Raw genomic sequence first — 13,798 nt, 5'->3', positions numbered from 1 at the left:
GTCAGACTGTAGCTTGTGAAGAACAAATAGTAAACATAAACCATTTCTTTAAGAAGGTTGGCTGGGAAGGGGAAGGAGGAGGTAGATAGTAGCCAGAGGATTTGTAGGGTCAAGTGAAGGATTTTATTTTTAAAATAAATAGAGCCAGCAGAGGAAGAGATACAGGAAATAGAGGAGATAATGGACAGAGTAATGTCATGAGGAGGGGAAATTTATAAACGCTGTACTATATCTATGAGCTGTGTCTGCGCACAGATGCTAACCCTGGAAATTATCTCCTGCTGGACATGACCGCATTAATGGCATTACGGGAACCGAGAGGGCATTGGGAGGGGATGGTGGAAAGAGAAATAGGAACCTTTCTATAGCTGTGCCAATACCATTAGTTGTCTTTACAGTTTTCAAAGTATCAGTCTCATGTGTAAAGGCTTCTTGCAAAGCAAAAATTTTTCTTGTAAAACTAGTGTTTCAAATCCTGGTGATCCCTGGTTGTCCTAGGTATCAAAATTCTATAGCTAGAGGAGCATTTGGACGGTTTCTGAATTTAGAGTGTATGAAACTTTGATATGCACATAGTTTTCAAAGTTTAAATCCCCAAAAGCTTATTGAATTAAATTAACAGATGGCTCCAAATTCCTCTTAAGATCACGAACTATTATGCAAAAGAAATGTAGTGTTAACTATATATCTGAACTCTCATGAAAAGTGTTAGAAGAAAATAATAAGTATTTAAAAATCCGTTAGTCTTCAAGACTAGAGGGTTGGTGTTCTTGGATAATTTTTACCCCTCATTGATTTATTTTTATGGAACATTTTTCTGTTTGTTTCAAAGGTGAGAAGTAATTAAAATTTAGTCTATGTTACATTTAGTGGCTTTTTCATTACTAACACTATTTTATTACACTCTTAACTGCCTAGCACAGTCAAACTGATAAAAGGCTAGCTAATTTGATTATGTTTGACTCACCACTAGATTTTAGCTACCTTATTTATTAACTGATGAATGGATCTTTATTTCTGATTAAAAGTGTATATTGTAAGTGTGTTGTTGAAGATAGGTTTTGTACTGTAGGAGGGCGAGGGATATATAATTCTGCTCCATGTGGTAGAAAACGGCATCTTATTTTCATTGCTTCAACAGAGCAGTCACTCTTAAGCGGTGCTCAAGACCATACACATTTGTCTTCTGCCAGGTTCAGTAAAATCGGTGGGTTCTTTCTAAATGTACCAGGAGATTCCTTGTTGTCTAGGCCCTTTGTTAGCCCATCTCTGAGTACCTCTGATTTGAGACATTTTGTGAAATCATTCTTCATTTTTGTTTTTTCTGTCTATGAAATGATATTCGTGCCAAATGCACCATGATTTTACTGTGACAGTTGAGCTTATCTTTTGGTGGGAAGAGTTTCGTGTACAGTAATAGTTGCTGATATTTTATAAGAAAGCACTTTAATCTGGTAAATCATTTTGTGTGTCCTTTGGAATTTCAGGGTGTGCTGATGGCCGGGCCCCCAGGCACCGGTAAGACCATGCTGGCTAAAGCCGTCGCCACCGAGTGTGGCACAACATTCTTCAACGTCTCCTCTTCCACGCTGACGTCGAAATACAGAGGGGAATCTGAGAAGTTAGTTCGTCTGTTGTTTGAAATGGTGAGTGATGGTATATTCGGGTTTCAAAGCACTGTTTGTGTAGGCACATGGTATCCCTTTAATCTAGATCCGTTCGCCCAGGGATCTTTTTAAGAAAGGGCAAGTGTACTTGTAGTTTCACAGTTCTTGACACACTAATAAGACACGGGGCGGTGGCTTTTGTGGAGTGGTTGGTGTGTCTTCAGGGTACCTTCCTCTCTGAGGTAAAAGCCCTTTGGCATCCCGTCCAGTGAGGGTAGAAGAGACTTTGGAAATGTGTGTGGTTTTACTGATATTTCTGGATCTCTAATGAGCTGGTGAGCAGAAGTATATTTTAACATATATTTTGAAAATCAGTTAGAAATTGATCTATCATTAAAGTTTGTTCCTTTTTCAAAGTAGTTTGCAGTAGCTACTTAAGATTGCGTATTTGAGGATGGATCGGTGATTTATCTTTAGAAACTTTTTGTATTGTGGAAATTTTCAAACACAAAGGTAGAAAGAGTAGTATCGTGAATCCTCGTGTATTTGTCGCCTGACTTCACCATATTACTTATCTTTTACGTTTAGAAATTGTCCTGTTTCTGATATGACTGATTAATTTAACCTCTGTCTATAAGCAAGTGATGGCATTAAAGCAGTGAGAAACTTCTGCTCTTTTTCACCATCGTTTTAGTCGGAGGAAATGTCTTTTAAAAACTTCAGATTATTTCAGGAGGTCACTAAATGATTTCTTTAAACTATTTTCACAAAGGCTAGGTTTTATGCCCCCACCACCATCTTCATTGATGAGATAGATTCTATCTGCAGTCGAAGAGGAACCTCTGATGAGCATGAGGCAAGTCGCAGGGTCAAGTCTGAGCTACTCATTCAGATGGATGGTAATTGATATTTAATTACTGTCTCTAAACTGTTTTGGCTCCTTTTTGAATTTTGTGTAGATGCATACTTTGGAAATTCTCAACGACTGGACTGGAAGGCAGCCTGAGTGTTTTATTTGTAATCAGTTGTTCATCCGCGCATTTGTACATTTGTTCATATGCGCTCAGGAAGCATCTACTGCTTACTTGCACCGTCTCAGGTTCTGAGGCTACAAAGAAAAGGACCGTTGTGGACTTCAGGGAACTTACTATTTAGATCAAAGCCTCTAGAGATGTGGCTAGGGGTCCCAGCGGTCTTTAAGACTCTTTTAAAAGGTGTGCAAAGGCCAAACTATCTTCATAGTAATATCAAGATGTTATTTACCTTTTTCACTTTCATTCTCTCACAAGTCTCATTTTTAATTTTTAATAATAAATGTTGATATACTACTTGCACACAAAAGCTCTTTGGAGCTCACTAGTCTTTAAGGGTATAAAAAGGATTCTGGGACCAAAATGTTTGAGAACCACTGATCTAGTTGAGACGCATGCACCTCACAGACAATTACAATACATTATGAGTTCTGTGGTAGAACTAAACTCTGGGTGTAGTGAAAACACAGTACGAGAGGTACCACCCGGACTAAGGGAGTCATAGAAGGGAATAGCCGACTTAGGCTTTGAAATATTGGTAGAAGTTATTCAGACAAAGAAGAAAAGGCTTTGGGGAGCCATTGGAGGAAGAGAGTGATGGGCCCAGAGCTGCTTTTTAGAGATATATCACTCTGGTAGTTGTATGGTGAATAGGAGATTATTTAAGCAAATTATGAGAAAACATAAAGTGTGTTAAAAAAAACTATATATATATATATATATATATATATATATCTCCACAGTGCATTGTTTTAAAATAGCTGTGGTTATCCATCAACCATAGATACTAACTGAATACTTAAAACGTGTGTTGCATACAGTACCAGGCACTGTAAGATACATAAACTAATGTAGTACCAGGAGTTCCTTCCTTCAATGAGTTGACTGTCTTCATTTCTGTTAAAGTATAGTATGAGAGAAAGGAGTGACTGTGTTGTATTTGTTCTGTAGTTGTCTGTCAATTTGTCTGGTTCGGACACCATCCAGAGGTCAGAAGAACTGCATCGTGTTCGTCACTGAGGCTACCACCAAGCCTGTGGCTGATGCATAGAAATGTTAGTTGAATGAAAGAATAAAGGACTGTAAGAAAAACACTCTTCTTTTCCCCCTTACTGTATATAGGAGTTGGAGGAGCTTTAGAGAATGACGATCCTTCCAAAATGGTTATGGTATTGGCTGCTACTAATTTCCCATGGGACATTGATGAAGCATTGCGAAGGAGATTAGAAAAAAGGATATATATACCTCTCCCAACAGGTATGATGCCTTCCTTTTACTATATTTTGATCTTTCTTTTACTCTCTATTACATTTTTCTATTTCTGTAAGTCTTTATTCCCTTGGCATTCTGCTTAAAGGAGTTTATAGCATCACAAAACCCATTTGTTATTTATGGAAACAGAGGCCGCAGTACTCTGCTGAAGTTTCTTACATTCAGAGGAGTGGTTGTGTTAGTAAGTTGATAGGACATCTAAGTTTTACTTTTATTTATTTATTTATTTTTAATTAATTTTTTTTGGCTGCATTGGGTCTAAGTTGCTGCGCACAGGCTTTCTCTAGTTGTGGCAAGCGGGGGCTACTCTTCGTCGTGGTGTGCGGGCTTCTCATTGTGGTGGCTTCTCTCGTTGCGGAGCACAGGCTCTAGGTGTGTGGACTTCATTAGTTGCAGCACACGGGCTCAGTAGTTGTGGCACGTGGGCCCTAGAGCGCACAGGCTTTAGTAGTTGTGGTGTGTGGGTTCAGTAGTTGTGGCATGCGGGCTCAGTAGTTGTGGCTCATGGGCTCTAAAGTGCAGGCTCAGTAGTGTGGTGCACGGGCTTAGCTGCTCCACAGCACGTGGGATCTTCCCCGACCAGGGATCGAACCCCATGTCCCTTGCATTGTCAGGCGGATTCTTAACCACTGCGCCACCAAGGGAAGTCCCTAAGTTTCACTTTTAAACTTGAGTCTTCATTAAAACTTACGTGATACAAGTTTTTGTCCCTGTACTACAAAAAACAAAGTATGTTGATAAGAATGTGAAAATTTAAAAAATTTTTATAATGAAAAAAACTTCAGTGATCAAAAATAAAATTCTCTTGGGATCTTTTTTGAGGTACGCTGCTTGAAAAACTATTTCATTCTGTTGATGAATGTTGACATTTTCATAAGTGAGTTTTTTCTTTTTATATTGAGATAAAATTTACATACAGTGTGAAATGTACAAATCTTAAGTGTATAGTTTGATGAGTTTTGACAAATGAATACTCTTGTTTAATCAATACCCTACTCAAGACGTGGACATTTCTTTCACCTCAGAAAGTTTCTCTGTGCCCCTACCAGTTGATTCAAACCCCTAACAGTCATTCACCTTCCTGATTTTTAACACCATAGATTAGTTTTACCTATTATTAAACTTCATATAAATGGAATCATGACATATGTACTCTTGTGCGTCTGGCTACTTCCACACAACATAATGTTTCTGAGATTCATCCATGTGGTTACATGTATCAGTAGTTTATTTGTGGGGTGATTACGTGACAATTTGTTTATTCTCTTTTTGATGGACATTTGAGCTATTTCTAGCTTTTGGCTATTATGAATGAAGCTATAAATATTTTTGTATAGATCTTTTTATAGATGAATGTTTTCAATTCTTTTGGGTAATATAGATAAGAAGAGAATAGGTGGATCATAGGGTAGGTATGTGTTTAACTTTATAATGCTCAAACCATTTTCCTAAGTGGTTGTACCATTTTATGCTCTCACCATCAATGAATGAGAATTCCAATATTCCACATTTTTGCCAACATTTGGTATCGCCAGTATTTTAATTTTAGTCATTCTAGTAAGTGTGAAATGCCATATTTTCTTTCAGTTTGTGGTTTGCCTTTCAATTTTCTTTATGGTGTCTTTTGATAAGCAGACGTGTTAATTTTGATTAAGTCCTCTTGTCAGGTTTTTCTTTTATGGATAGTGCTTTTTGTATCTTAAGAAATCTTTGCTTACCACAAGAGGTCAAAGGTTTTCTCCTATATTTTCCTTTAGAAATTAGAGTTAGATCTGTGATCCATATTGAATTAATTTTTTGTATATGTGTCAATTGGGGGTTGAGTTTCATTTTTTTCATATGTATATTAAGTTGTTCTAGCATCACTTGTTAAAAGGAGTTTTATTTTTCCATTGAATTACTTCGGCACCTTTGTTGAAAATTATTTTGCTGCATATGTGTGGGTCTATTTCTGAATTCTCTGTTCTGTTCCACTGATTTAAAAAAAATTAGATATAGGGTTATCCTGTCAGGGTATTATGTATTTTTCATTGCATAGGCTTTGGTAGTTTGTGTTTTTCAAAAAATGTGTCCCTTTCCTCTAGGTTGTCAGGTTTATTGGGATTTGACCTAATACAAACATGGAAGCTGACTAAATGGTTTATGTGAGCCTGTTGATTTCATGTCTGGTTCTGGAGCCTGAAGTCAGTAGGGAGGGCAGTAGGAAGAGAAGATGAAATGGTGGAAACAAGAACAAAGTGTAACCTGTGGGGATGAGCTGGAACTCCTAGGGATAGACTGGAACCCACACTGGGCTCTCATTGCCTCTAAGAGTTACAACTTTAGACAATAGGCCTCAGCTGCGAATGCTCTTCATGCCCTGAACTAACTTTCTGAGTTGACTTCAGTTCTGCCTTTCACATCTCATCCATAATGACTGATGTGGTCCCCACTAACCCAGAACTATGTAATGAAGAGAATTCTGAGAAGTGAAATTCTAGCTTCACTGAAGTGGACACAGTACAAATCCACACACCTTACTTTCTGTTTCGTCTGTATGATCTATAATAATGGCTCAATTTTCATTCCTAGAAGAGGTAATTTGTGTTTTATCCCTGTTGTTCTTGATCATTCTTGCTAGACATTTATCAGTGTTGTTAATCTTTTCAAAGAACCAACTTCTTGCTTTGTTAATGTTCTGTTTTGTATTTCATTGATTTTATCTCTTCTCATTTCTCCCTTATACTCCTGAGTTTAATTTTCTCTTTTTTTATGAAGTTAGAAACTTAGACTGTTGATTTTAAACCTTTCTTCTTTTTTTTTTAATATAAACATTGAAGGTTGTATTTCTCTTAAAGCACTGCTTTGGCTTCATCCCACAAATTTTGTTATATTTTCTTTACTGTTCAATTAGAAATATTTAAAAACTTTCCTTTTTCATTTTTTCTTTGACTCTTGAGTTATTTAGAAGTATGTGGTTTAGGGAATTCCCTGGTGGTCCAGTGGTTAGGATTCCGTCCTCTCACTGCTGAGGGCCCAGGTTCAGTCCTTGGTTGGGGAGCTAAGATCTCACAAGCTGTGAGGCAAGGCTGAAAAAAAAAAAAAGAAGTACGTGGTTTAGTATCCAAATATTTGAGGATTTTCTAGATGTCTTGTTGTTGATTTCTAATTTAATTCCACTATAATTAGGAACTACTCTGTAAGATGTCAATTTTTGAATTTTGTTGAGATTTTATGATTCAGCATATAGTGTATCTTGCTGAATGTTTCAGCTGCAGTTGAATAGAATATTTATTCTGTACTTGTTGAGACAACATTCCATAAATGTCAGTTAGATCAAGTTGTTGTGATAGTATTGTTTAAATCTTCTAGATCCTTAATGATTTTTTGCTCTGATTTTTTCTATCAATTATTGAGAGCGGGTGGTTAAACTCTTTAAGTATGATTGTGAATTTGTTTATTTTTCACTTTAATTCTGTAAATTTTTGCTTCATGCAGTTTGAAGTTCTGTCATTAGGTACATAAACAGTTAGCATTATATCTTCTTGATCCTTCTACCTTTATGAAACATCTCTTCATCTCTGATTAAATCCTTTGACTTGATGTTTACTTTGATATTAATATAGCCTCACAATCTTTCTTTTGCTACTGTTTGCATGATTTATCTGCTTCCTTCCTTTAATTTTCACCTTGTATGTGTTTGTATTTGCAGTGCAGTTCTTGTAGACAGCATATAATTGGATCTTACTATTTGTATAGTTTATCTTTGCTTTTTAATTGGAATATTTTGTCCATTGAAATATAATGTAATTGTTGATAAGCTAATGTTTAAGTCTGCCATTTTGCTGTTTGTCCCTTTTGTTTGTTTGTTACTCTCTACCTCCTTTCTTAATTTCTTTTAATAGTTGACTATTTTTTAGTATCCATTTAAATTTCCTTATTAGCTTTTAGCTATACTTAACTGTATATTTTTTAGCAGTTACTCTAGGGATTTACAATATGCATCTGTAACTTATTACAGTCACTGTAGAGCTAATATTGTACCACTTCATGTAAAATGTAAGAACCATTTGCCTCCCCCAGCCTTCGTGCTATTTTGTGGTGTATTTTCCATCTGCATACATTGTAAATCCAAACATATCATGGGGCTTAAATTGTCAGTTCAAACTTAAATTAAGAGGAGCACAAATAGTAGTCTTTTCTATTTACCTACATATTTCATCCACTGCTCTGCTTTCCTGTTAAGGTTCAAGTTTCCAGCTGGGTCTGTCTCTCATTTGTCTAAAGAACTTCATTTAGTAGTTAAGGTCTGCTAGCATCAGATTCAGTTTTTGTTTTCTGAAATGTCTTTATTTCACTCTTATTTCTGAAGGCTGTTTTTGACTGATAAATAATTCTGGGTTGGAAGAGGGCTTTCTGTTTGATTTTGTTTTGGTTTTTTTCTCTCAGTGCTTATAAAGATATCATTCTGTAATCTTCTGGCCTCCATTGTTGTTTTCATGTGAGGTCAGCTGCCATTTCTATCATTGTATATAATATATCTTTTTCCCTCTGGTTATTTTTTATTTTTTATTTTTTATTTTTTTTTGGCGGTACGCGGGCCTCTCACTGTTGTGGCCTCTCCTGTTGTGGAGCACAGGCTCCAGACGCGCAGGCTCAGCGGTCATGGCTCACGGGCCTAGCCGCTCTGCAGCATGTGGGAACGTCCAGGACTGGGGCACGAACCCGTGTCCCCTGCATCGGCAGGCGAACTCTCAACCACTGCACCACCAGGAAAACTCTGGTTATTTTTTTAAATTCAGTTTTATTGAGGAATAATTTATATATAATAAGCTTTATCCACATAAAATTTGATGAGTTTGACAATTGCATACAGCCATGAAACACACCACAATCAAGATGCAGAGCATATCTTTCATCCTGAAAGGATTTCTTGTGCCCCTTTGCAGTCCATTCTTCTCTCCCCCAAACACTTCCCACCTCAGGCAACCACTGATCTGATTTTTGTCACTATAGATTATTTTGAATTTCACATAAATAGGATCATACAGTATGTATTATTTTGTGACTGGCTTTTTTCACTCAGCATGATTATTTTGAGATTCATCGATGTTATTGTTTTTTATTGGTGAATAGTATTCTGTTATATGACCGTACCACAGATTATCTATTCTCTTATTGATGGATATATAGGTAATTTCTAGTTTGGGACTGTTATAAGTAAAGTTGCTATAAACATTCATGTTCAGTTCTTTGTGTAGACATATGTTTTCATTTCTCTTGCATAAATACCTGTGAGTATATGTTTAACTATAGAAAACAAGCTGGTATTTTCTTGAGTGTTTGTCCTCTACAGTTGATTTTTTAGATATTCTATTTATCATTGTTTTTCAGCAGTTTGACTATGATGTACCTCTGTGGGGTTTTCCTTTTATTTATCCTGCATGTGTGTTGGACTTTCTGATATTGTTGCACAGATCACCGGGACTCTGTTAAATTTTTTTTCAATCTTTTTTCTTTCTGTTCCTCAGGTTGGTAGTTTCTGTTCACTTGTCTTCATGTTCACTGACAGTGTTTTCTTCTGCCATCGCCAATCTGCTTTTAATCCTGTCCAGTGAATTTTTCATTTCAGATGTATTGACATTTTGCAAATCTAGCATTTCTGTATTTTTTTTATAGTTTCTGTTGCTTTGCTGGAATTCCTCATCTGATCATTGATTTTGTGTATATTTTCCTTTAATTCTTTGAGATATTTCTCTCCAAAAGGTGGAGCTTAATTCCCCTCCTCTTGAAAATGGATTGGACCTAGTGATTTGCTTCTAAGGAAAAGAATATGGCAGAAGTGATGCCATATGACTTCCAAGGCTAGATCATAAAAAGGATTAAACCTTTTTATCTGAAGGCCATCTGCTGACAGAATTCCCTCTTGCTCTGGGGACCTCTTTTGTTCTGTTTAGGCCTTCAGCTGATAGATTGAGTCCCACCCACACTATGGAGCACAGTCTGCTGTGCTCAGAGTCCAGCAACTTAAATATTAATCTCATCCAAAAACACCTTCACAGAAACATCTAGAATAATGTTTGAACAGATATCTGGGCACTGTGGCCCATCCGTGTTGACACATAAAATTAACCATCACAGACCCTAAACTAGAATTTTCTAGCTAGACTGCTCCCAAACTCCTGATGCACAGAAACCGTGAGGGTAATAACTTGTTGTTTTAGGCCACTAAGTTTTAGTATAATATGCTGTTCTGAAATAGGTAATTAATATACTACTTTATAGTTTTTGTCAGCTAATTCTAACATGTGGAACATCTGTTTCTATTTGCTATTTAAAAAATTTTTTGTTTATGGGTCACATTTTTCTGTTTCTTCACACATTCAGTAATTTTTATTGTATGCTCTACATTTTAGAGAGTCTGGATTATGTTGTTTTCTTTTATGCGGTGTTGAGATTTGTTCTGGCAGGCACTCAAATATGGGCAGAACTTAAAAAGTCACTTTGCATTTCTTTACTGTCTGTTGGCTAATGCATGAAAACAGTTGCCTATTATATTTTAATAGTTGTTTACCATAGAAGGTAAGTCTGATACTTTTTTATTTTATTATTATTATTTTTTTTGCTGTATGTGGGCCTCTCAGTGCTGTGGCCTCTCCTATTGCGGAGCAAGGCTCCGGATGTTCAGGCTCAGCGGCCATGGCTCACGGGCCCAGCCGCTCCGCGGCATGTGGGATCCTCCTGGACTGGGGCATGAACCCGTGTCCCCTGCATCGGCAGGCGGACTCCCAACCACTGTGCCACCAGGGAAGCCCCCATTTTTTTTTAATGATGGCCGGAAGTCATAGCCTCACCTGTGACTTTTGAAACTTAATTATTGTAATATGTTCCTTACTCACTTTTGCAACTAGATCTCAAGGGTGTATATAAATAATCGGTAGATTTCTAGTTCACAGATTACATCTTGTATTGTCTTTACTGCCTGCTACTACATATTCTATTAATTCTAATAATATCATTACTTAAACAAAAAATGTTCTTAAAATAATGTTTAACTTACTAATTGAGCTTACAAAATCATAAGCTTATTTAAAGCAATAATGGAAGTGATTCAAACTGTCCTGAAATATTACTACTCCCAGAAGCAGCTCCTTAGCGTGTGGCTTGCTTTTATATTAGTCACATGAAGATTTGAAATTTGAGTGGTTTATTATCACTTCCGATTTAATAAATTTCCCTTTCTCTTTCCCCCTTTTTTCTCTTCTTCCTTGCTTTCTAAACAAAATATGTGTATGACACCTAGTATATTTATATGAAATCTTTTAATTTTGCTATTGTGTACAATGATTATAAATAAAAAATTAATACTGATGGGGAAAATAAAAGCTTTACTACTTGAATTGACATCATTTGAGCTGTTGTACTTTGAACTTTATTTCACTATAACAGACAGAAAAAATATAGTTAGAAAAATAATTGATGATAGGAATTTTATAAACTGCTGAGGAAAGCTTGGGTTGGGGAGAAAGATATACTTTATGGTACAAAGGTAGGAATTCAGCTTTCTTTGAAATATTGGAGAAGAACATAGACCTGGCTGACTTTGGGGATTTTTTTCTAAACTTGTTTTCCTTTATGAAAAGGTTATGTTATAGGTAATGGTAAAGGTAATAGTCATTATAGGTAATGACTTTTAGGTGCTTCTCTTTGCTCATTACTAGTCTGAATGTGTGTACCTCATGACCATAGAACTTCTCCTAAAGGGCTCCCAAACAAATAATCATAATTAGAACTCCACCCTTTCTAACTTCTTCTTTTATCTGTGTTAATTAATTTCACAGGTGTTTATTTAGCTCTTTGCTATCTGAAAGACATTTATTAGGTACTGTGGGAGTATAAGGTGTACAATCTTTGTCCTTAGAGAACTCACCGTGTGGTTGGATGGGGGCATACAGCTACCCTAACTGCAGGGAAACAAGGGAGCATGTGATACTGGAGTTGCCCATAGTATTTTTGGGGTGGAAACGTGGAATAGTAAATTCTGACTGAGGTGCTTAGGGGAGACTTCATGGAGGAAGTTGCATTTTTGCTGAATTTCCATAGAGAAGGACAGAAACAAAGGCATGGTTGCTTGAAAGTGAATGGACAGCTGTTGTGGCTGGAGCATCTGGTGGGATCAAAGGGTCTGGAAGAGACAGAGCTATAAAGAAAATTTGGAGAGATGAGAGAACTGAAAGAATGATTTGGAAATCTAGGGTAAAATTAATGGAAAGAAAAGTAGATTATATTAAAGTAAAAAAATTGAAGGACATTTTATGAACAAAAGCAACCATGAAAAGCAATTTTTAGTTGCAAAAGGCAAGAAGTGTAAGAATGAAAATAGATAAAACAAGGAAAGCCACCCAAAAAGGCATATTGTAAGTTATGTAATTTACATAAAGAAATATGCAGATTTCTTTAAGATTGCGAGGCAATTAGAACTTGATGGGAAGACAGTGTATCAGTTACTCTTGCTGTTTAACATACCATTCCAAACAGTCTTATTTTGCTCACAGATTGTGGGATGAGGAATTCGGATAGGGCACCACAGGGTTGGTTTGTGTCTGTTCCATGATGTCTGGGTCACAACTGGAAGATCAGCAGCTGAGGGTGACTCCACACCTGGAGCCTGACGTCATCTGGAGTGTCTTCACTCACATGCCTGGTGGCTGAGGCCTGGGCCCTCAGGTGGGACTGTCTTTCTGGAGCCACCCCTGTGTTACTTGGGGTTATTCCATGTGGCCTGGGCTTCCTCAGGCATGGTGACTTCAGCTTGTCACATTTCATACGTGGTAGCTCAGGGCCCCAGGCGTGATTGTTCCACTGGAAAAGGTGGAAGGTGCATTGCTTCTAATGACCTAGCCTTGGGGGTCACGTAGTGTCACCTCTGCTGTACTCTGGGTTGAAGCATTTACAAGCCCACCCATTTTCAAGAGGAGGGGAATCAGACTGCCTCTGGGTGGAGGAGTGGAAGGCCACATTGTAGAAGCGCGCGTGGAGGGAGAGGCTGTCGCACCATGTTGGTAAATACAATCTGCCATAGTCAACAGGTAGAAGAAGTCAGATAACAGGGAGAGGTGGAGCTTGGCCTTACACCAAGTCTCTTCTTACTTTATGCATCTGAATTATGGTAGCAACCACTGCTCAGCCTAATGAACTCCTTTCTCCAGACCCCTTCGTTTACTTATGTTTTGCTTTTAGGCTAACCTCCCTAAACCGCCACGGCGTCACAGAGTCTCATAGACTCTGAGTGATTCTTATTTCCTATCACATCAGGGTCAGAGTACTTTTTTTAAAAACTATAAGTTCATACCTTATCTATCCTATTTGTGTCTATTTGCATTTCTTAATACTGTGTTGTATTTTTCTATTTAACTTTTTTTTCATTCGTGCTGCTTCCTACTTCCATGTCATAATTTACGGTGCTCTCTTCCTTTGTATTTAAATTTTATTGATTTTTCAAAGTCGACATGAAAGCATACCAATTCTGTGAAGTCTTCTTTGCCCTAGTCTCTCTCCCTGTATGGACTTCACTCCCCTGGGTGTTTCCTCTGTGTTATCTATCCCCCAGGTGGTCCTTAATAGAAGGGATCTGGCTTCTCTCTGTCTCCCTCTAATCCTGTTTGTTGATTGACTGAAGGTGGTGTGTGTGATGGGGCAACCGCCATTTACTGAGCGCTGCCTGTGGACCGGGCTTTACGTGTATTAGCTCATTTAACCCTCACATCAGGCTTGTGAGGTAGATTCTGTTCTTATCTTTACTTATGAGAAACTGAGGCCCCAAGCAGTTAGGTCTGCTGCCCAGTGCAGCAGAGCAGGGATGTGTGCCCCGGCCATCTGGCCCCAGAGCACACATTCCTTATCTGTCGT

General features: G+C 37.5%; 1 protein-coding gene across 15 annotated transcripts in view; it reads left to right on the top strand.

The window, feature by feature from the left end:
* Nucleotides 1-13,798, top strand: part of KATNAL1 (katanin catalytic subunit A1 like 1) — an 81,399-nt gene that overhangs the window by 56,869 nt on the left and 10,732 nt on the right. For all 15 annotated transcript variants that reach the window (XR_010837114.1, XR_010837117.1, XR_010837113.1 and 12 more), the window contains 3 exons: nucleotides 1,488-1,646; nucleotides 2,380-2,506; nucleotides 3,761-3,895. Coding sequence is in view for 10 of the 15 variants with exons in the window: in XM_059041806.2 (XP_058897789.1) it covers nucleotides 1,488-1,646; nucleotides 2,380-2,506; nucleotides 3,761-3,895 (421 nt within the window). In the remaining 5 variants the exon portion in view is untranslated. The remainder of the gene's footprint in view (nucleotides 1-1,487; nucleotides 1,647-2,379; nucleotides 2,507-3,760; nucleotides 3,896-13,798) is intronic.

The sequence above is a fragment of the Kogia breviceps genome, chromosome 16 (assembly GCF_026419965.1).
Source record: "Kogia breviceps isolate mKogBre1 chromosome 16, mKogBre1 haplotype 1, whole genome shotgun sequence".
In the NCBI taxonomy this organism is placed as follows: domain Eukaryota; kingdom Metazoa; phylum Chordata; class Mammalia; order Artiodactyla; family Physeteridae; genus Kogia; species Kogia breviceps.
Note: the sequence above shows the minus strand (reverse complement) of the source record. Positions and strands in the feature narration are given on the sequence as shown.